The sequence below is a fragment of the Mugil cephalus genome, chromosome 12 (genome assembly GCF_022458985.1).
Source record: "Mugil cephalus isolate CIBA_MC_2020 chromosome 12, CIBA_Mcephalus_1.1, whole genome shotgun sequence".
Lineage (NCBI taxonomy): Eukaryota > Metazoa > Chordata > Actinopteri > Mugiliformes > Mugilidae > Mugil > Mugil cephalus.
In genome coordinates, this window is record NC_061781.1 from 18,432,681 (window position 1) to 18,452,462 (window position 19,782).

At 41.5% G+C, this 19,782-nt stretch overlaps 3 protein-coding genes and 1 long non-coding RNA gene across 7 annotated transcripts; 2 read left to right on the forward strand and 2 right to left on the reverse strand.

The window, feature by feature from the left end:
- Positions 1-2,820: 2,820 nt before the first annotated feature.
- On the reverse strand, positions 2,821-11,475 carry cracdla (cracd like a). Of its 4 annotated transcripts, none has more exons than XM_047599981.1 (10): positions 11,318-11,475; positions 9,620-9,679; positions 9,194-9,338; positions 8,952-9,087; positions 8,724-8,855; positions 7,786-8,043; positions 6,558-7,695; positions 4,621-5,576; positions 4,059-4,179; positions 2,821-3,336 (listed from the first exon to the last, which is right to left on the reverse strand). In XM_047599981.1, the coding sequence occupies exons 2-10, from the start codon at positions 9,666-9,668 to the stop codon at positions 3,137-3,139; spliced, it is 3,135 nt and encodes a 1,044-aa protein (XP_047455937.1). In that variant the 5' UTR covers positions 9,669-9,679; positions 11,318-11,475; the 3' UTR covers positions 2,821-3,136. The 4 variants fall into 4 exon arrangements, 3 of the variants coding, with proteins under 3 accessions (XP_047455937.1, XP_047455936.1, XP_047455938.1); XM_047599980.1 differs by lacking the exon at positions 11,318-11,475 and adding an exon at positions 9,776-9,863; XR_007113816.1 differs by lacking the exon at positions 11,318-11,475 and adding an exon at positions 9,776-9,863 and having other exon boundaries at positions 3,286-3,336; positions 4,614-5,576.
- On the forward strand, positions 10,712-13,069 carry LOC125017136. Its single transcript, XR_007113817.1, has 3 exons — positions 10,712-11,057; positions 11,370-11,514; positions 11,876-13,069. It is a non-coding gene; the product is annotated as an uncharacterized LOC125017136 (long non-coding RNA).
- A 294-nt stretch (positions 13,070-13,363) lies between these two features.
- mitd1 (MIT, microtubule interacting and transport, domain containing 1) lies at positions 13,364-17,036 on the reverse strand. The gene is made up of 7 exons (XM_047601077.1): positions 16,774-17,036; positions 16,590-16,691; positions 15,228-15,364; positions 14,719-14,805; positions 14,517-14,629; positions 14,373-14,433; positions 13,364-14,271 (listed from the first exon to the last, which is right to left on the reverse strand). Exons 1-7 carry the CDS (start codon positions 16,916-16,918, stop codon positions 14,176-14,178), a joined length of 741 nt encoding a protein of 246 aa, XP_047457033.1. The 5' UTR covers positions 16,919-17,036; the 3' UTR covers positions 13,364-14,175.
- A 225-nt stretch (positions 17,037-17,261) lies between these two features.
- On the forward strand, positions 17,262-19,602 carry mrpl30 (mitochondrial ribosomal protein L30). Its single transcript, XM_047601585.1, has 5 exons — positions 17,262-17,570; positions 17,958-18,047; positions 18,553-18,699; positions 19,124-19,197; positions 19,302-19,602. Exons 1-5 carry the CDS (start codon positions 17,529-17,531, stop codon positions 19,432-19,434), a joined length of 486 nt encoding a protein of 161 aa, XP_047457541.1. The 5' UTR covers positions 17,262-17,528; the 3' UTR covers positions 19,435-19,602.
- Positions 19,603-19,782: the final 180 nt, after the last annotated feature.

Consider the following 19,782-nt stretch of genomic DNA (forward strand, 5'->3'; position numbering starts at 1 on the left):
TTTTTATAGTAGATCTTAATAAACTTATTTTAATGGTCTCATTTGTTTTTTGTTTTTTTTAGTGTCAGAAACACCATCCACTGTTTTTTTCCTGTTATTGTATAAGCTTTGCTATAAAGAAAATGTGTACTTGAACAAAGTATCGGTATTGGAATCGCGGATACCAGCCTGTATCGAATCGAACAGCAGTTGCCAACAGTGCATTTACTCACATAGCTGCATATTTCACAAGATTTGAGGCGTACTATAATTAGACTAAATTTTATTTATATAGCATCAATAACAAATTATCTCAAGACACTTTATAAAACGGTCTGAAACCAACAAAGCAAGCCTGAAGGCGACGGTGTCAAGGGAAATCTTATCCCATGCCATCCCAGGTAAATCCAAAAAAAATCCCTAAAATAATCCTTAAAACGAGAACATGGGTGAACATCACAGGAACATAGCATGACGACAAAAGGCATGGCATTGACACAGAAAACATGATAATGTGACAAAAACGAACATACACACACATGGACAGAGGGATGATGAGACAAAGGTGTAACCAAATAGGGTGGCGTACACAATGAGAAACCAATAAAACAATCAAGGGGTGGAAAATACCGGGAATAGCCAGTACCAAGAATTCAAGGAATTTCCCAAAATAAATGAGTAAACTCAAAACATGTTCATGGTACAATGAAAAACATACAGAATCATGACACGTCCAGGTAGAGACAGAAAAGAGAAAGAGCAGCAGGAGAAATGACATAAACATCCATCTGTCATAGATACACACATCTGACTAAAGCAAACATGGCTGATGAGACCACGGCAGTAGATGTAGTATAGAGCTCCACAAGTCAGAAACACAACTCCAACCCAGAGACTGTACTATAGTGAATATAGTATATATATTTTATATGTGTGGTCACTTGCCTTGCAATCTCATTGGATTGCATTTTTGTCAGGATTAATATTTGTCAGAGTAAACATTTCATGGTGGGCTCCTGCACAATGTGTTTATTTTACAGCTATGGATTTACTGCAAGACATAATCCTGTAAAACTGTGACATGAGCTGGATTCTGTTTGAATCAGCAAAATCTAAACATACTAAATTAACCCCTTTGACAAGCTCACTAAGCTTAATCAGTTCATTAAGACACGAGGGTGTGTCAGCAGGAAATTCCCAATAATACTTTTAGACAGCCAAAGTTAGCAAACACGACTTTTCAAAATATGAAGCCGTGCACCTTCGACGCTCATCCCACTTAGTTTACTTACACTAGCTCCTAGATGATAACAGAGTCATAAATATGGTATCCAATAGATACTTAATAACAGAGCCAAGGTAGTATAAGATTACTGTTTGTCATAATGTCAGGCAACATCAAATAGATAAAAAAAAAGGTATTTATTAGTTTGTGAGTCTCAATAAAAGTCTCAAACAAGACTCTACATATTACATCAGGAGCACATTTTAGATTATGTGTTTTTGTGCAATGTTTGTAGTGTGGTGTAGTTGGCATCTCTGTACATCATGTGGGTCTGTGTGGGATGTAGAATGTTTTTGACACTGTTTAATGTATGTGCACACTGTCCATAAACATAATAAAAAAAAAGGATTAAAAAAAAACTCGGGAGAAAAAAAATAAAATTCTCCTGAACTAATGAATTTGAATATCTGCATTTTGACCCCAGCAGAGTTACACGCGGTGTCAGCCTTGGAGGAACTAACAGCCCAGAGTCACGTTTTCAGCTCACGAGCAGCCAGGTGCCCCTTATCAGCCTAATTAGCCACTCACCTGCGCTCCCGGGTCGGACCCTTCCCCCAAATCCTTGACGTCATCTTCACTCGGCTACAATTAGTTTGCGAGTCTCAATACAAGTCACAGCTTCTGTAGTTGCACCATCAACGTCTCATTCCGGTCCTTTAAGGATGTCACTGGGGCCTTATCCGCTTCCACCCTCTCTTAAGGGCCTGTACTTCTGCCCGCAGATCGTCCATCTCCACGGGCTGGCCAACGCATACGAAACGGGGCTTGCTTCAAACTGCCCAACGCAGCTGGCCGTCACGGGTAGCCCGGTCTTCGTGAGCCCCACTGCCTTGGTCTATGCCCTACTGACACCCTTCAGCCTTTGCCCGAAGTACTGGATTCAACCAGCCTATTACTACCCTAGTTCCTTTACCAGAGGAACCAGACGACCACACACACGCGGACTCAGTGCAACCAGGAGCGAAAAATTTGGAACCCGCTGGCGCATACTTGTTATAGGCGGCATAGCGGAATCAATTAAACTAAAACATCGAAAAAAGACCAAGGCAGCAGCTCACTAGCTCACACAGGTGATCACCGACGCGCAAAAAAAAAAAGCCCAGAGTCACGTTTTCAGGCCACCAGCAAGTGTCCCTTATCAGCCTAATTAGCCACTCACCTGCGCTCCCGTGTGAGACCATTTCTCCAATTCCTTGACGCCACATTCACTCGGCTACAATTAGTTTGTGAGTCTCAATAAAAGTATCAAACAAGACTCTACATATGGAGCACATATGTAGGAGCACATCATAGATTGTATAGTGTTTGTGTGTTTTTGTGCAATGTTTGTAGTGTCGTGTAGTAGGCATCTCTCTACATCCTGTGGGTCTGTGTTGGATGTAGGATGGTTTTTTGACAGTTTAATGTATGTGCACATTGTCCATAAACATAATAATGATAAAAAAAACAGGGAAAAACATAAAATTCTCTTGAACTAATGAATTTGAATTTCTGCATTTTGACCAAGTGAATATGTGTGATTTTGTAATTCAATATCGTCTGTGGCAACGAAAGCATTCGGCATTATAAATTTTATTATTTAACATAAACCTTTAACTGCAATGAACTGCTGAATCACACGTTAAACATTCTTTATAAACACACCTTATCTTAAAGTAGGTATATTTAAATGACATTTGAGAATATACTCTGCTTTTTTTTCAATAAAACATCAACACTTCACGATCGAACACAAACACAACAGCCTCGACAATTAGCGACAAGAGTTGAATCAACACGTCTGACAGCCCCAGGAAACATGCAGCACGTTAACCTCAATGACGGTAGTCTGCATGGATGTTTACATTCTTGATTTCACACTCCGTTTCCTTGTTAGTCCATGGTCTTATCGCTCCAGGCCATTGACTTCCTCTTGGCTAGTTCCATCCAGGATGGCTGTCCGCTGTCGGACATCGACTGCAACACCGATGGCAAAGTGGGCGACGACGACGAAGGCAGTGAAGACGCCACTGTGTTTTTTCGCTGCCATTTGTCCTCTCGAGGCCTTTCTGGAACTTTGGTGGGACTTGATTCTATGAAAACAAAATCCTGTGTCACATTGCTGCACATGAAGAGCTTGTACAGTTTTCATTATAGAGGGTATGCACGTGACGTCACAGTAAGCGAAGTCTCTACTGAGAAGTAAATGGATCGCTGCGTTACAAAGAGACAACTGGAATCCAGGCACAGAAACCTGTTGTTGTGGTTCACATTTAGTGTCAGGTAATATTAATTTGTAATATTAATATTAAACTCTGACGAAGTAATTCCTTAAATTACTTCTTAATTTATGTCCTGGAGGGCTGTCAGATAAAGTTGTTGATGTTCTTTTGGCACAATACTGCTGACAGTAACTATTTCACTTCCAACAATAAATAGCAATAAATAGAATATTTGTGATCACCTCGTCATACTTTTAACATCCGGTCGGACGCTACAGTATTGTATGGCTAGTAAAGGTCTTAGCCTTAGCATCTTTTATTAAGCTACATTTATCATAACTGAAATTATTTAAAACTAACGGAAACTAACTAAAACTAAGGCTAATCCATTTTTCCCCCCAAATCCACACTAGTTTGTATGGATCATTGTCGAGTCCAATTGTCCTTAATTTGAACTGATAATTCACATTTTTCCCAGTCTCGCTGTATTTACTGAAACATTTCACTGTGTTTTATCAGTCAGGGGGGCGTGGCCCCAGGCGGCAGTGACGTCAATGCATACCCTCCATTATCACTACTATATATCAACACACCTGCAAGTTTTACCCCTTGTCTTCCCTCTGGCGTTGTGTCTTTGCTTTGAGGTGACGTTCCTGTCAAGGCGGAGGCCTCATCGGATGCCTGCATTTCTGTTTGAACCTTCCTCAATTCCACCTGAGATAAAATACTATATGTTAGAGCATCATGATATCTTGGCAGTGGTAGTTGAGCAAAACATCTAGTCATGCTCTGTAATTCAGTAATTGCCAAAAGCTGCCAGTGAAAGCTGAAAAATTCCTGCATTCCAAAACCTATTTAAAATAAATCACTGAGCCACCAGTTGTTCTGCGTGACATCTTCAACGTGTTCATGTACTTATTAGAGGACCAAATGTGAAAACTAGTCCACTTTTTAGCTGTATCTCCTAAAAACTACAACCCATGCTATTTTAGGAAGTCACTTCTTTTTCTTTTCTTTTTTTTAATGTTTCATTACATTAGTGACCTGTTTTATGGTGTTCAGCATGAAGAGGGTTCAGATCAGGGAAATCAAATAAGTATTGAGAGGATGACATATCACACGTGATATGAAAGACAGCAAAGAAGTACCACAAACCCCCTTGGGTCCAGGTGCCATGGTCCCCTGTGCCCGTTCCAAAAAAACAGCCCTCTCGCTCAGTGAACCAGCCCAAACCGCTCGCCTGATTGAGTTCGACTCCTTTCGCACCGGGGTTTCTCTTTCCAAACTTCCGAAGGCTGAAGCCGGAGGAGGAGTGGCAGTTGATGTGACAGCAGAAACTGAAGCTGAAGTTGTGGATTTGAGCTGGTTGGTGGGTTGCAGATCTCTATTGCTCCAAGGGGGTTGCTGCTGGCCTGAGGGGAGGTGAGACTTTGGAGGAGACTGTGTGGTGTTCCCCTGTGCAAACTGAGATGTGGTTTCTGGTTGTGAGGAGGAGCGAAACCGGGACTGGGTTGTCCATGGAACGGTCCGTACAGACTGTGAGACAGACTGACTTGTAATTGACTGATCTTCACTGCTTTGCCTTGACGTTTGTTGCTCTTTAGAGGTATTTGACTGAACAGGCGTTGTCACTGACATTTTCTGTTGCCCCGCCACCGGAGACGGTTTGACGGTCTGCACTTGACTTGGAACAGTTTCTGCTTTTTTTGTTTCCCCCGGCCGTTGATTTGCAGCTTGTACAGGCGTTGCACTTTGTTGCATCTTTACAGTCTGGGTCAGCACTTGTGCAGCAGTCTCTGTTTGACTCGTGGACTGCACTTGTGCTTGGGTTCGACCTGGAGTTTGCGTATTTGTCTGTGCATTGCTTGTAAAATCTCTGGGGAATCTGCTAGTGAAAAGCTGTTGCAGGCTCCTAGTCTTTTCCATTGCCAGACTCATCCAGGACACCTCGGACGGGGCCGTCTGAGGGGCAGGTTGCGGTTCCTGGGGTTTACTCTCTGCTTCTCTGGGGTTTGTGGAGGCCATTGGGACCTCAGCAGGCATGACAGGGGGACTGCTGTCAATCGGAGCATTATCCTTGATTGGAACGTGGAAGTCAGACGGGACGAGACCTGAGGAGTGACACGATCTGTTAGATATGCTTGGCAGCACTGTTAAAGGTATCCAGTGTAGCGTTTTAATGAGTACAAAATTCCCCTGTCATCAGAAAGCATCTTATCTTTCTGAAGTACTTATTTACCATGTGAAAGGTGTTTCACAGACGCAGCATTACAGTACGTATCTGTATAATGTTTAACTCTGCAGGGAATCAAAAATATTCCAAATGTCTAATTATAAATCTTCAAGGGCAATACAGTGTGTTTGTAAACAAAGGTCCTTTTAAACTTAAAAGTGCATGACTGAAGAATTTTTATGTGGGTGAATATATAATTTAGGGACCATGGGATATACCTTGCACACATTTTTATTAAAAGTAAAAAAACAAAAGTTCTTATGTTCCTCATGATCATGTCTGTACAAAATCCATAATCATTTATTATGGAAACAATCAGTTATTAATATAAAAAAAGACTAGATATCTGTTAAATGTCAACTAAATAACCGTCCGAATTTAATAACAACCAACTTTTAGTCAATATATCATATTTTATGTGGAAAATAACTTTGTATCTGTGTCTGAGAAATCACTTCCAACTAAGTTACCCACTGAAAACACATTACATTACACCTCGAAAGGAAAATCACATGACCTGCTCCAAGGTATGTTTTTTCTCCTCTTTATTAACTATCTAATATAAAGTAGCTTGTGAGTCAAGTGTTACATTTCAACAGTGTCATTAAAATATGTTCAATGTACTCAATTGTATATATAATATTTAGAAGAATCTTTCCATAACAATACCATGTGGTGACTGGTTATAAGTGGCCATGTTGTTTTTAGGCCTGAAAACAGCCAAAATGTGATCAACTATGATACCTGTCAACTATGTACTATTATACATTGACCCATGTGATATTTATTTGCACATCAATGGACATTATTAATGCATTATGAATATTAAGAGCCATATTAACAGTTCTCAGAGACTCACCTGTTGGTCTGACTTCTTCAGTGGTGGACGTGGTGCTAACCATGTTCGCTGGCAGTCTTTCACACACAGAACTGGCATTATCACTTATTTTCAGTCTTTTTTGCTCCACAGTCTTCGCGTTCCGGTCCGTAGCAGAATCAGACCGAAGTCTGATCGACTGAGATGTGGAGCGCAGTTTAACGCCGAACGCTGTCTTTCCGTCTTCCTCCTGAACCTCCTGAACCTCCTTCGCCTCCACTGCCTCTTCCACCTCCTCCTGGCTGCTCTCCAGTTCCCCTCCTTCCACGCCACCCGGAGGGACATTTTTAGACGGTTCGTCTGATTCTACCTTTTTAAGGCTGTCCTTCCTCTCCCATGGGACAACTGGGGTCGCGGGTGGCGTTGCATCTTGCCCAAGTCTTCTCAAAGAGAAGGGGCTTGCTCTGAGCTGGACGCTTCTAAATTCCTCCCTTTCCTTCAAACTTTTCTCTTCAACCGCCTCGATTGTCTTATGCTTAGTTTCAGTGTGTCCCAGCACTCCTATAAAACTCCCCGATCGTGGTCTTTCGCTGTCCTGGTTTGGGGAAGTGTTGACGGATAAATGGAAAGAGCCAGATCCTGGGGCAGATCTTTTAAATCCTCTCATGCTCTCGCCTTCAACTTCAACCTGTCGAAGGGAAGAAGACCTGAAGGCCGCCATCGAGGTGGGGGCGGCGGGCAGCTGGTCGGGGGAGGCTTCATCCTTGTTGAGAGTACTCTTCTTGTAATGGAACGTCACTTGTATCTCCCCTTCTGTTTTGTTCTTCAGTTCTGACTCTATGAAGGACGAGTGAGGCCGCTCATTATACCCTGCATCCACACCTCTTCGAAGTCTGACTCGGGGGAAAATCGGGGAGGACGGAGGGGTTAGTATTGCAGGAAAATCAAGGTCCTGTTGGGGAAAACTCAGACTGGACGATTTGGGAGTTGCCTCTAATGTGACTTGTGCTACTTCTGCAGGTTTGAAAAGAGGAGAGACGTAAGTCACGACAGGAATATTGATCCTTCCTTCTTCTGCTGTCATTGTCGCCTCCTCTTGAACACAGAGCAGCTCTTGCTCTTTCTCGGACTCGGGGTGGTCGATGTTGTTCAGGATGTCCGTGTGAGACTTAGACTGAGTCTGTAAAAGAGAGACATCAAGTGAAGGAGGTATGATTTGTGTTTTTACAAGCAGTGCCGTATTTACACAGTAGTGAAAAAGGTCACTCACCACGTCAGGTTTCTTCTTAGTGCCGGCCCTCTGGTTTTTGGGTTTGACAGACATCCGGTGACGTGCAGCCGAAGTGTCCAAGCAGGGGCTGAATTGGGCTGGTGTGCTAAAGTCTAACGGGGCCTCGACAGAAGAGGAAGACAAGGAATTGGAAGGGACGGAAAGTGGGTAAGAATTGGACGGGGTCGGTGGAAGAGATTTGGCGGGTGCAGGATTGGGGCTGGAATAGAGAGGCTGGGAGGTTGGCTGGGATGTCATCTGAAAATGAGAGCACAACAAAAGTGTTACATAGCAAATAAAGAAAAAAATGTTTTAAAGACAAATGCCTTTAAAACAAAAAGTTTGGACTTTAAAAAATCTTATTCTTGCATTCAATTGATGTCCACGTGTAATAATAATAATAATAAAAAGGGATCAATGTGACTATTGTACGGTGTGGCACATTCTTTCGTTACACACACAAAAAACAAGGACATTGCAGTTTATTTTGAGTAAATCCCGCATAAATAAATCCTCACGAGTGCACTCACTGTGCATTAATCTGTGCCTTAAAATAGTCCCCAGCATGTTCGGTGCTTACTCCTTGTTCGAGGAAAAAAATGTTTGCAAAAAACTCTACAGAGTGCAGCTGTTCAAGGGATTATCATACAGTATTCTTTTTTTTTCACATTAAACTGTATGAGTATGTATAAATTGTAACCTATTATGAATGAGTCCACAGTCCACAGAAGCAATCGGACAAGACTCTGTTTTATACTGCCTCCAAAAAAGTTATGGCTGTGTTAAACAGAGTTTAAATTTCTGAAAATATGAGAATTTCTGAGAATATGCGTCACTCGAAATCGTAAAAAAAAAATTATTCTCTCAGATCCACAGATGTATTCTTGAAGATAAATGATCGTGAACATCGTAGCTGCTTAACTGGGATGATAAATCACCTCGACGAGGATGCCTCCTTCGGGGATATCATAAGGGCTGTGCTCCAAATGACCACCTGCATCGTCGGGACGTCTGATCGGACAAACCATGGGCGGCGGACCGAAATGCATCTTCTGCTTCTGAAGCTTTATCTTTAAAAGCACAAAACCAGAAAATCATTTACACCATGTCTCCTCTGAATTTGACGTTCCCACCAACATACCTACAATAAAAAAAAAAGTCTGTACCTGCAGAGCTTTAATTTTGCTGTGCACGTTCTCCTGAGATAAGACCCTGGCTGGCTCAGCATCTGTCAGAACCTGATCAGCCAGGAAGATGCTGTCGTGGGACAATGCTCGCGACCCCATCACGCCCTGTGGGCATCTGAGTTAGCAGAATGGGAGAGCAAACAAGAAAGGGGCTAAAAAAATAAAAAAATAAGGGCGCAAACGTGAATCTGTGAAAGGTTTCCTGTCAGAAACACACTCACGCCAAATCTTCATCCGATCCTAGTCCCTTTCCTGCAGTGATGTCACTGGCTGACTGGCTGAGTTTGGCCTTTCCGTCTCCGCCGGCTCTCTTACTCCTTCCGAACAGACGTGTTTTCAGAGCCTTGAGCTTGGACTTTTTACGTCCTAATGGAGATTGAGAGTGAGACCGATCCAGGTCAGCTCTCTCTCACGTACACAAGCACGTGACCACCCCTCCACATCCTATACCGGGTTCTCTGACGATCTTTTCCATGTGTTACATCAAACGTGCGCAAACTTGTAGGATCTACATATGACAGCAACAGTGCTTCACGTGTGCTGATCATGCCTTTTAACGTTACGCAGAGGTTCTTAGTTAGTCTAATTCATAGCTTGTTTTGTAAAACCTGCGTCCGTTTCACAATAGCACCTTATGTAAATCTCACCTGGAATGTCCTCTGTGCTTTCTCCTGTGTCTCCAGAGAAAGTCTCCATCAGCCCAGCCCCTGCAAACACAAGCACAAAACAGGCGAAAGGAAAGAGTTTAAAGAAAAGCAACGCAAATGAAAAGCAAGCGTGCCAACAAAAAGCTGCAGACGTACGCTTTCTAGAGGCTGGCGGCACATGGTGGAAGGCACCTTAAGCGGAGTGAATACTCCACTGCTGTATTCTCTGCTCTCTCAAGAACACAAAAGAGGTTCAAAGGTTTATTGCCGTTCATTATCAGGAATCTCTACTGTAAACAGGTGCGGTGGGTGAGGGAACTATGTCCTTAAGATGAAGAAAACATGCTCAAAGAAGGAGCATGACTCTTTAAATGCTGCGCTGTCAAGAAAAAAATATCTGGACAATATGTATCAGGGTCTTATCAGGGTACTGCACCGTGGAGCGTGTATGTATATCAGCAATAAATGCTGCCCCAGGCCAGCTCTACTCGAGTGACATATCCAGATTGGGTTGATGTAACACATGGTGCAAGATCTAGTTTAACCCTTTGTCTTTGTTTTGCTTTGTCTTATTATTTCTTTTCTCTCTTTTTTTTTTCATTTAAAATACTGTAATTGTAAAGCAAAAGACAGGTTCAGTAACAAATTGTGCAAAATAAGACTCCCTTTAGTTCCCCTATATACATAACAAGATAACATTAAGAACTTAAAATGACAAAAGACATAATAGAAATAAAAAGTAATCATGATAATAATAAATGTTACTATCGTTACCCAATGGTTAAAAGTGCTGCAAAATCAGTTTCTTGGCCATAAGACAGAAAGCAATATTGTGTATTTGAGAGGTTCTTTGTTTGTTGTTGTTGTTTTTGTGGACTTTCTGAGACACCAAATAAAATTAGAACAGGATCTAACTTCATTTGCACATCCAAAACTTGTAAAAAAAAAAGTCAGAAATCCCCAACCAGATACTTGTAACCTTGGACACAAAACAAAACTATGTTGTAAATCGGCTTCTGTGTTGCATTCATGACAGATTGGTGGGTAGATTTTGCTCAGTTTCACCTCCGAATAATGTAGGTCTGTGAGTGATTCTGACCTGTATTAAATGATATCCGTCTTGTTTTATTTTATTTACCCTGGGGATTGTATTCAGTTTGTTTGGTGCGCATGAACGCGTCTGTCTTTCATATAGTTGTTGCTGTGTAGCCAAGGAGATGTTGTCAACAGAGAGTGGCCCTTGACGGTCGCTTGATAAGACACGATGCGCCAGGCCATGGATAAACATGCAAAGTCCACGCTGCACCTCCATTACAATCGAGTACGCCCTGCTGGAAAAGATATCGGTGCGCGGACGCGCAGACGCACTCGAAAAGAAGAAGACGTTGCACGTGATTCCGCTAAGCTCCCGGCCTCAACACAAATTGGAACTTTGTTGGTGAGCTAACCTCCACAGTGAATCAGGCCATTGCTCAGAGTTTTGCCGTTCGCCAAGAGAAACAGGGGATAATCCAGTGGATTATTAACATTGCAGAAAGATCCTTGCAAGATTTCCCAGCACCATTATAATCCACAAGAAGGGCTTTTATCGCAAACTTCCCATGCTGCATGCTGCAGGGCAAAATTCACCTGCATGACACACATTCGTGCACACACATTCACACACACACGGTCCGGGATGAAACGGAGTGAACTCACCGAGTGATTCTGATGCAAGCCTTTCCCCTTCCCGTTCACTCTCTCCACACAGAGTTGACTTGTCCCAGCTCCGTCGCTGCACTAACGTTGAAGCCTCAGGCTCGCGGCATCCACATCTGCAGACGGAAGGAAGGGAGATGCAGAGGGAAGGGAGAAGCGAGCAGGGAGAAAGAGAGTGAAGGTCACTCCATCACAGGGTGAGCAAATGCACAAAGAGAAAAGAGGACAGATGAGAAAGTGAGGGAGAAGGAGGGAGTGGGATGGAGGGAGTGGGAGAGGGAGAGAGGGAGAGACTCTATTACATTAGTGGCACACTGTGGCCCTCTGCGCTAAGCTCCTTATAAAACGCTAACCTGATTTTAGGCACAGAAATGAGAGTAGAAGGGGGAAAAAAAATAAAGCTCCAGTTGGAAAGAGGACACACATGGAGGAGCTGTGGTACATAGAACTGCTTACACATTACACCGGGTTGCTCACTCACCCATATGATCACAGAGGAGGTCCGTGTGTGTGTGTGTGTGTCTTTGAAAGTTTTTTTTTTTTTTTTTGTATCAGCAGACATCCCTGGTTAAAAATCCACCAGAAGCTGGAGATAAAATAACCCGTACAGGATTCTAAAGTGGATGCAGAGAAGAGATGCGAGCGTCATCAATCGTATGTTTTTGCATTCACTGAAAGAGATACACTTGACAAACGCGGGCAAGGACCCCGTGTTGCAGCAGCAGATCCGACTCTCTGCACATTCACACAGGACGGCATTCAGACACGGAAGCACTATCTAGGCCACTGGGCTGCAATCAGCATCAGTGAGAGGGAGGGCGGCGGGAGAACTGGGATGCAAACCTACGCATCCACATTCGTGTCTCTGCGTGTGTGGCCAAGCAGCTTCCCCTGATGAGGCTCCTCATCACACAAATCCGTGTCTCTTCCCCTGGAATATAAATCCAGACGGTGGCATCTGGATTACAAGCAACAGACCACATGCACCGTGTTTACAGTCCACAGTGACATAAGAGTTTGGGTTGTGGTTTCATGGATTATTACAGGACAATATGCAAGCAAGCTTACCTTACCCGCATAATGATGTGTAATGTGATGTGTGTTGTTTTATATAGGGGAAGCTTTAATGAAACACACTGCATGTCATGTACAGCTCTGTCTGCTTCTTTGGCTGCAGCCCTTTGTCCTCCCAGAAGAATGAATAAATAAAGTACTGACGCGTTGCTACTGTGCTACAGTATTTGTTTGTCAATGGTTTCCTCGTGGATTATAATTTCTTCCGCTCGCAGCCCAGATGAGGACCGGGCATATCGAGATTAAGGCCGATAGATAATCCGATCACAGGGCTGTTTGAACTGATGGGGGTGACCGCTCACTCGAGCAAACTGTTTTCCCATGGAAATTTTATGAGTGGGAAGCATTTTGCCAATAAGATCAATAAAAACATAAACCACACGCTGGCACGGAGAGCTACCAGCTGAGGCTGGAGGCTCTCAGTGGCTGACATTGTTATTTAGTTTTTCTTCTTTTATTATTTTTATTATTAATCATTGACTACATGTCGCTGTGTGGGCTTTGCAATGAATGCCAGGAATGTTGTGTTAATGTGTAAACTAGACCTTTCCACATCACGGATTTGAGGCTTTTTAACCTTTTTGGAATAGCGCTTGAAGTCAGCAGTTTCAGTTACAGTCGAGTGAAGGAAAGACAGTAGAGACACGATCTGAGCAAGAGTCAGTGAAAGGCACTGGACGAGCACACTTCACGCAATGTGAAATTATTGAGGATAATAAATGATTATATCTGAATTTTTCTAAGTCTATGATCTGAAAACAACTTAACACAGATATGTTCAAACTCTCTGGAGCAGGTGGTGAATGTGCCTTACGCTGAGATTCTTTTGTGATTTGTAAGTGGTTGTTTAAACTCTCTGCAGGTCACTGGTTTCTTTTTATTGGTTCTTTGGATGTGTTATTCTGTACAAAAAGCAAAAAAGTGTCAATGTTTTTCCACAAGACCTTTTCTACTTTAATGAATTATAAACTGTTAAACTGTTATTTCATTTTATTAATTTCAATTTCAAGATAAAAACATGTAGGTCAGTTCGTTTCAAATACAAGTAACATGCAGTAAGGACTCAGGTAGCAAACACAGTGTCAGTTCCAGTCATTCATCACAAGTCTCTAAGTCAAGGTCTACTTCATGATAAATAAAATAATACATGACATATTTAATCTTGTACAATCTGCTGCAGTCGGCTCACTGAAATGCTTCTTCACTGGGTTAAAGTTATTTCTAGTCAGATTTAAAAGTTATGAATCTCGAAGAACTAATTGTTATTATCAAATTGGTTCAAATGAAAGGCACTGAATATGCAGGAAGTGGGCAAGATCTTAAGATGGCGCATTTAAGTAGTGCAACAGACACATGGTAATATCAAATACTTTTATGAGAAAATCATTTTAGAGGGAAAAAATGATTTCGTCCACTAGATGGCGGTGGAGCATCATAAAAATGGCCTTCTGTAGAGACAACCATAATTATAAGAGAGTTTACAAAAGCACATAAGAGGCATCATAGGAAAACAAAATTAAGATATAAAAATATTAAATAAAAAGATACTCTTGTGCACACATTACCCATAAAAATAAACATCTTAAACATGTACCAAAGAGATGTGTTTAAGACAAACTGGAAATAGTAAAACCGCTTGTTATAAGTTTAACCCCATGTAACTTTTATGCTAAAGCAAATCCAACAACCCTGTATGTGTGTGTGTGTGTGTGTGTGTGGAGAGCAGGTAAGTAATAAAATCAACTTCAGGAAAAAAAAAAAAAAAAAAACAAGCTTTGTACGTCTCACAGAGTTTTTGTGTGTTTGGTGTGGAAAATGTCTACGGTCGTCTCATTGCACTGTCTCAGGTCATAGTCACAATATCCAATGGAGAATCTTCCCTGTGGGACAAACATGGAGATTCATAGATATTCAGCACAGAAACTGTGACAATGACAGTAACTAAGTATTAACCTTGGATGTAGAGTGTAGACTCACTCACCTTAGGTCTCTTGAAGTAATCCAACCCTCTTCCTATTTTTACGATCCAACCATTATTGAACCTGGAAAAAAAATTTTAAGTTTACTTTACTGGCACAAAATAGAGCCGCCGTTATGGACTAAAGGGACCTAATGTGAACTGTACCTGATCTCCCTGTCGTGGATAGTGGAGGAGTACTGCAGATCCAGAGTCACTTGACGAGCACTGAGACTCTCTTTCAGCTCTGCGAGAGCGCTGCTCTGCTGGCTGCTGTCACCCTGCCGAACAGAATGAGAGGCATTCAAACACACACTGAACAGAGGAGACATCTGTGGCTGCTATGCATTCAGTACGCGGTGCAACCTACTTCATCCTGTGAAGTGAGGAGATGGATCTGTTTGACCTTGCAGGAGGCTTTTAGCAGCATCTCACAGAAGCGCAGGAAGTTGTACAACTGTGGAGTGGAAGCACACACAACTGAACTCTTCTTTATGGTGCGGTACGAGATAGACAATATAAACTGATTATTAGCAAAAGCTCAATTTCCTAATTTTTATCATTTCTTAAAAAAAAGAAATAAAATCCTACTAATTTTAAACATGTTTGACAATTCAAGGCAGTCATCAAGTCCAGAGGTATTTTCAAAATAAAGTAAATTGTGACACATATTTCTATGTATTATTAATATTACACCCACAAAAAGTAACAATTCATCCGAGAAATACAAATAAAAATAACAGTTAGAGGGATTTGATGTCTCTGTGCAGATACTTCTTTTCCGAAGTTATTAAAGCTGCCTTGTAAGTCAATTAACTAAAACATTAAGCGACAGACACAGTATATGATTTAAAACTGAGCATCAAAGAAACATCTTACTTGGTGCGTGTGTCGTATGTACGGGTCCTCCACCCAGACCTCTGTGAGAGCGCTGCTGATGTAGGGCTTGAACAGCGCCTCGTAGCTGTAGCCAGTGGCATCCTCCGATATTCGTATCTGCTCGTGGTACTTTCCATCTGCCAGGACAGGGACGAGAAGAGAAAAGAAACAAAAATGAATTTATCCACCGACACACGTCGTTTCATGTTGTTCTACCCAGAATCTTTAAAAAGACACGTTAAAGTCTTGTCTTGGGACACTACTTCACACGTTAACTCGTTGTTTGGGAATAAGCCTTGAGACTGGTAAGAAATGCAGAAACTTGCAGTCTTTAAACTTTTTAGTTTGTAATTGTGCTTTAGTGGTACTGAAATATCAAGTACTATGACTTGTATACACGTAATCTAGGTCTCGATGTTGCTAAGTGCACATTTTTTTCATTAATAATGCTGAACTTGTGGGGCCCTGAGAAGGATAACACATAATAACCGGTTTTAACTACTCATAAATTTGTCACCTTGTGTCATTCTTTCATTCCCACATACACCTATCAGCCATAACATTATGACCAACTGATCATAATCATTGGTCAAGTGAATATAAACCAATATATTATTATAATGGCACCTGATAAATTGCATTGCAAGTTGCTGCAAATGAATAATCTGTCGTCAAAGCTGATGTTAGAAGCAGGAAAAGTAAACAAGTGGAACAAAGTGAGCGACTTTAATATGAGCCAAATTAAGATGGTTTGACGACTTGTCAGCTTTTCTTCTACACTTGAGCTGTTGTGGGGTGTTGTCTGCAGTGGTCACAATTAGGGAAAAGCGGTAAGCCAGCGACAGGGTGATGGGTGGCCAGGCCTCGCTGAAGCAGATTGGGGGAGATGGCTGGACTGTGCGGTTGCTTTCTATGGGGGGGATAGAGTGTCCGAAAGTGCTGATAATAGGCACGTGAGCATCAGAATTGGACCACAGAGCAATGGAAGAAGGTGGCCTGGTCTGATGAATCATGTTTTCTTTTAAGTTGTGTTGATGGACGGCTGTGTGTGTTCTGTTTAACTGGGGAACATTTGGCCCCAGGATGAAAGAAACACCCCCTTGTTGATGACATGGGTGCATGTTTGGTCTGCAACAATGCTTAGGAGGTGGTACATATCAAAGTAACATCCACATAAACGCCAGTACACAGGTTTATCGGTAAAAAAAAAAACCTTTATATCTTAATGAAATCATCAATCTTCACTTTTAAGGTTGTGGCTGATCTATGTAAGTGTGTATTAAAACAAACAGGAACCTGTGCCAGGTATGGCTTTGTCAATTTCCTGACTTTCTATTCAGGATTTTACTAGTACTGATTTACCTTCTTTCATCTGGTTCACATGAACTTTGATTTGTTCTGCTCTGTCCATGTAGCCCTTTATCTTCTCCCTGTAGTGTCCTCTCTTCGAGTCATCTTTCACGGCTGCTTAGAGGAGAAGGAAAACACCATGGTTTTCATGCCGTTTACTCTGTGTCGTATGGCTTAAAAGAGAGATATACGAGACCTTTCAACACGTCGATGAGCAGCTGAATGCCTTCCTGGTAGCAGATCAGAGACTCCTGAAAACGCTCGCTGTGGTCCAGCTCTACCGCTCGCTTCAGGACAGATATTGCGGACGTCTCCATCCCCGGCAAATGATTTTGTGTCATTGTTCCGACTATCTATTGTTTTAAAAAAATACTACTTGAAATGTAGGGGGGTCCATGCATAACTAGAGTCAGAAGCGCTACTAAAGGAACTAGTGATAACTTCACGACAGCTACGCGAGTGCGCTACAAAAATAGCTCCGGCAGAAACAGAATGGCGGAGGTACGCTGTGATCATTACAAGAATTAAATACACTCTGAATAAAACATACACATATATATTCAAAGTATTTTATAGCATCTTGTTCATTACTAATCGTTATTTCAATTAGTTTTGGGGCTTTCTAATAAAGACTGTTAAATAAGGAGAGGAACTATTTCGAAGAGGCTTTGTCACATCGGAGCTATTTCGATGTGACTCCGCCAGCGTTTCCGGTCGAGGCTTGCGGGGGACAGAGGACTAGTTTGAAACAAACGTGATAACCTGCTTTTTGCTGTTATTTTTTCGGGTTTGAGTGCGCGTTACGAGTAAATCTATGGATATCATGTAATTGTAGTTAAATTAATGATACAGTCCAGTTACGTTTGATATATGCGGGTTATTTTACGGGTGGCAGGGCTGTAACCTTGGCCTGCTTGTTAGTTTCTGTAGCTGGTAGCTCAAAAATACAACATGTTAGGCATCTATCGCAGTTTGAGCTTTTCGTCGGTCAAGGTAAGTGTCCTTCAGCAATTCTTATGTTTTAAATTTATTTTACCTTAAACTAATTTATTAAGTGGCATGCCAGTTGATTATATCTTTATATATTTGTTATATTCTATACATTTCCCAATTGGTCATAATTGTGGGTAATTAAATTGCTGCTTACAAAAAGAAAAAAGCACGTCGTCGTGGTAAAAGGGATATATCTTCTGTCTCTATGTTGTTACATGAACATGCAGTTGTGTTATTATACAAAGAGAAACTTTTGGAAGCGCACAGCAGGAATAGGTGCTTGCTTTCTGGTTAAATCACTACACTAAACACAGACAAATGAAAATGATGCTACGCTTTTTTCCTCTGTCTCTTTTTTCAAACCCTCTCTGTTTGCATATGTTACAGAACCTGACAGAAGCTACTGCGGTTTTGTCACCTTGTACCTGGTTTATGTCGGCACGCAGCAAATTCACCAAATCAAGAGTCCCAAAAGAGGTGAGAATCAAGACAAAAGCCATGTGTGGGATATAAGGGGAGATACTGGCAGAAATCTGGTATGACATTCATAATTAGGTTTTAGGAGCAAGCCCTTTACATCTGCATTTATGTGTCTGTTAGTTTGCACGGCTTTGTCTCGGAATGGACAAACCATAGACTCCTTTAACTGCCTTTAACTATTTTTGTATTTTTAGCTACCGCTTTAGGTTCTCCTAGACAGACACCTAATCATATCTTATAGAGTGATCTCCAAGATTGTATTTGATTGCTTTCTTAATTTTAGTTCATATTGGTAATATTCTAGCAGTGCCAGGTTTGTGTAAACTGCGTACATTCGACAGAAGATTGCAGGGCAAACATTAAGCTCCTGGCGTTTTACATTCCCCTCAGACGCCTCTTGACCTATTAAAGGTAGTGCTGATGCTCCCTTGTGTTGCACTTCTAACTGGTTTGTGTACAGTGTCTCTGCAGCTCTCATAGAATTCTGTATTTTTCTTCACAGCATTTTGATGAGATATCAAAAGAACATGACAAATATGGGGGAGATCCAGACCAACCTCATAAACTGCACATAGTGACACGAGTAAGAAGTGTGAAGCGAAGGCCGTACTGGGAGAAAGAAACCATAAGATATCTTGGGCTTCAGAAGGTAAGGCTGCTCTTGTATTAAAAGTTACATTTGTATAATGCATCAAGGTTTACTATCACATTAGAAATTTGGTAAATGTGTGTTTTGGGATCAACTGTGTGTAAATTGCTAAATGTTTATTGTTTTGTTTAAGTGCAGCAAAATAATGTTAATACTGCATAACAACTTCACATACATTTTATTCTTTGCTGCTGCCAGAGTTGCATTTTAGCAGCCTAATACATGATGATGCCTTAGTAGTCTGAAGAAACCACTTTCATCAGGATAAATGAGTGTTATAGATGCTAGCTGTGTTTGTACCACCTCATACAGACACATCGTCTGTCCACTGTAGTTGTTAATAACCGTATTAGCTGTAAAATCCTCTTGAACATGTAACGCTGACAACCTTGAATAATGGCTTCATTCTCCATCTTGCGTTTAGGGTAACTCTCCTGTTATTCACAAAAATACACCTGCAGTCAATAACCACCTGAAAATTGTCAAGCACCTTGTGAGGTGAGCTTAATGTTTCCAAGGTCTTAACACACTTGAAATACATAAAGGCTGTTAATGGTCATTTTGTAAAACTGTCATATTGTTTTTTTTTTTTTTTTTTTAAGTATACAGCCACTGAAGACTCCCTACGGACTCCCAGCAGAAGAGGACATGGCTGATACATACATTAACAGCAATGGAGAGCTGATTGTACGTCGCCTCCTCAAGCCCGTCGACCAAAAGGCCATCGAGTCTTAGCTCCGCTATCGATCATATCATTAGTTGTTTTGTACAAATGGAAAGCTCCCTTCCTTTCTGGATTCCGGTAGACAGAGTAAATGATGTGGCGTTAGCCAGATTTGAGGACTGGTTGTATGTAATGTGTCTTCGGCTTGCAGACAATAAACCTCAGCTGAATATGAGTAATACTGTCATCAAAATGTCTCAAGTCCTTCTTCTGCATGAGAATGTCCTGGTGTTGGTTGAAGTATTTAATTTATCTTATGTTCTGCATTTACTTGTCAGGATATGTTGCCTAATTTTTAAAAGGTTGACAAAATAAACAATTTAAATATCAGCTTATCAAATATATACAGTCTACACCTA

What these genes read in the sequence shown, in the direction of transcription:
- mitd1 (XM_047601077.1), bottom strand. Translation starts at nt 16,918, where the DNA reads ATGACACAAAATCATTTGCCGGGGATGGAGACGTCCGCAATATCTGTC. An exon ending in ACATACGACACACGCACCAA is followed by an intron (nt 14,806 to 15,227) that starts GTAAGATGTTTC and finishes TCCACTCCACAG; the next exon opens with TTGTACAACTTCCTGCGCTT. An exon ending in ATTACTTCAAGAGACCTAAG is followed by an intron (nt 14,272 to 14,372) that starts GTGAGTGAGTCT and finishes TTTGTCCCACAG; the next exon opens with GGAAGATTCTCCATTGGATA.
- mrpl30 (XM_047601585.1), top strand. Translation starts at nt 17,529, where the DNA reads ATGTTAGGCATCTATCGCAGTTTGAGCTTTTCGTCGGTCAAG. An exon ending in GATATCTTGGGCTTCAGAAG is followed by an intron (nt 18,700 to 19,123) that starts GTAAGGCTGCTC and finishes TCTTGCGTTTAG; the next exon opens with GGTAACTCTCCTGTTATTCA. An exon ending in ATTGTCAAGCACCTTGTGAG is followed by an intron (nt 19,198 to 19,301) that starts GTGAGCTTAATG and finishes TTTTTTTTTAAG; the next exon opens with TATACAGCCACTGAAGACTC.
- cracdla (XM_047599981.1), bottom strand. Translation starts at nt 9,668, where the DNA reads ATGGAGACTTTCTCTGGAGACACAGGAGAAAGCACAGAGGACATTCCA. An exon ending in GGATCGGATGAAGATTTGGC is followed by an intron (nt 9,088 to 9,193) that starts GTGAGTGTGTTT and finishes CTGCTAACTCAG; the next exon opens with ATGCCCACAGGGCGTGATGG. An exon ending in TGAAGAAGTCAGACCAACAG is followed by an intron (nt 5,577 to 6,557) that starts GTGAGTCTCTGA and finishes GTCACTCCTCAG; the next exon opens with GTCTCGTCCCGTCTGACTTC.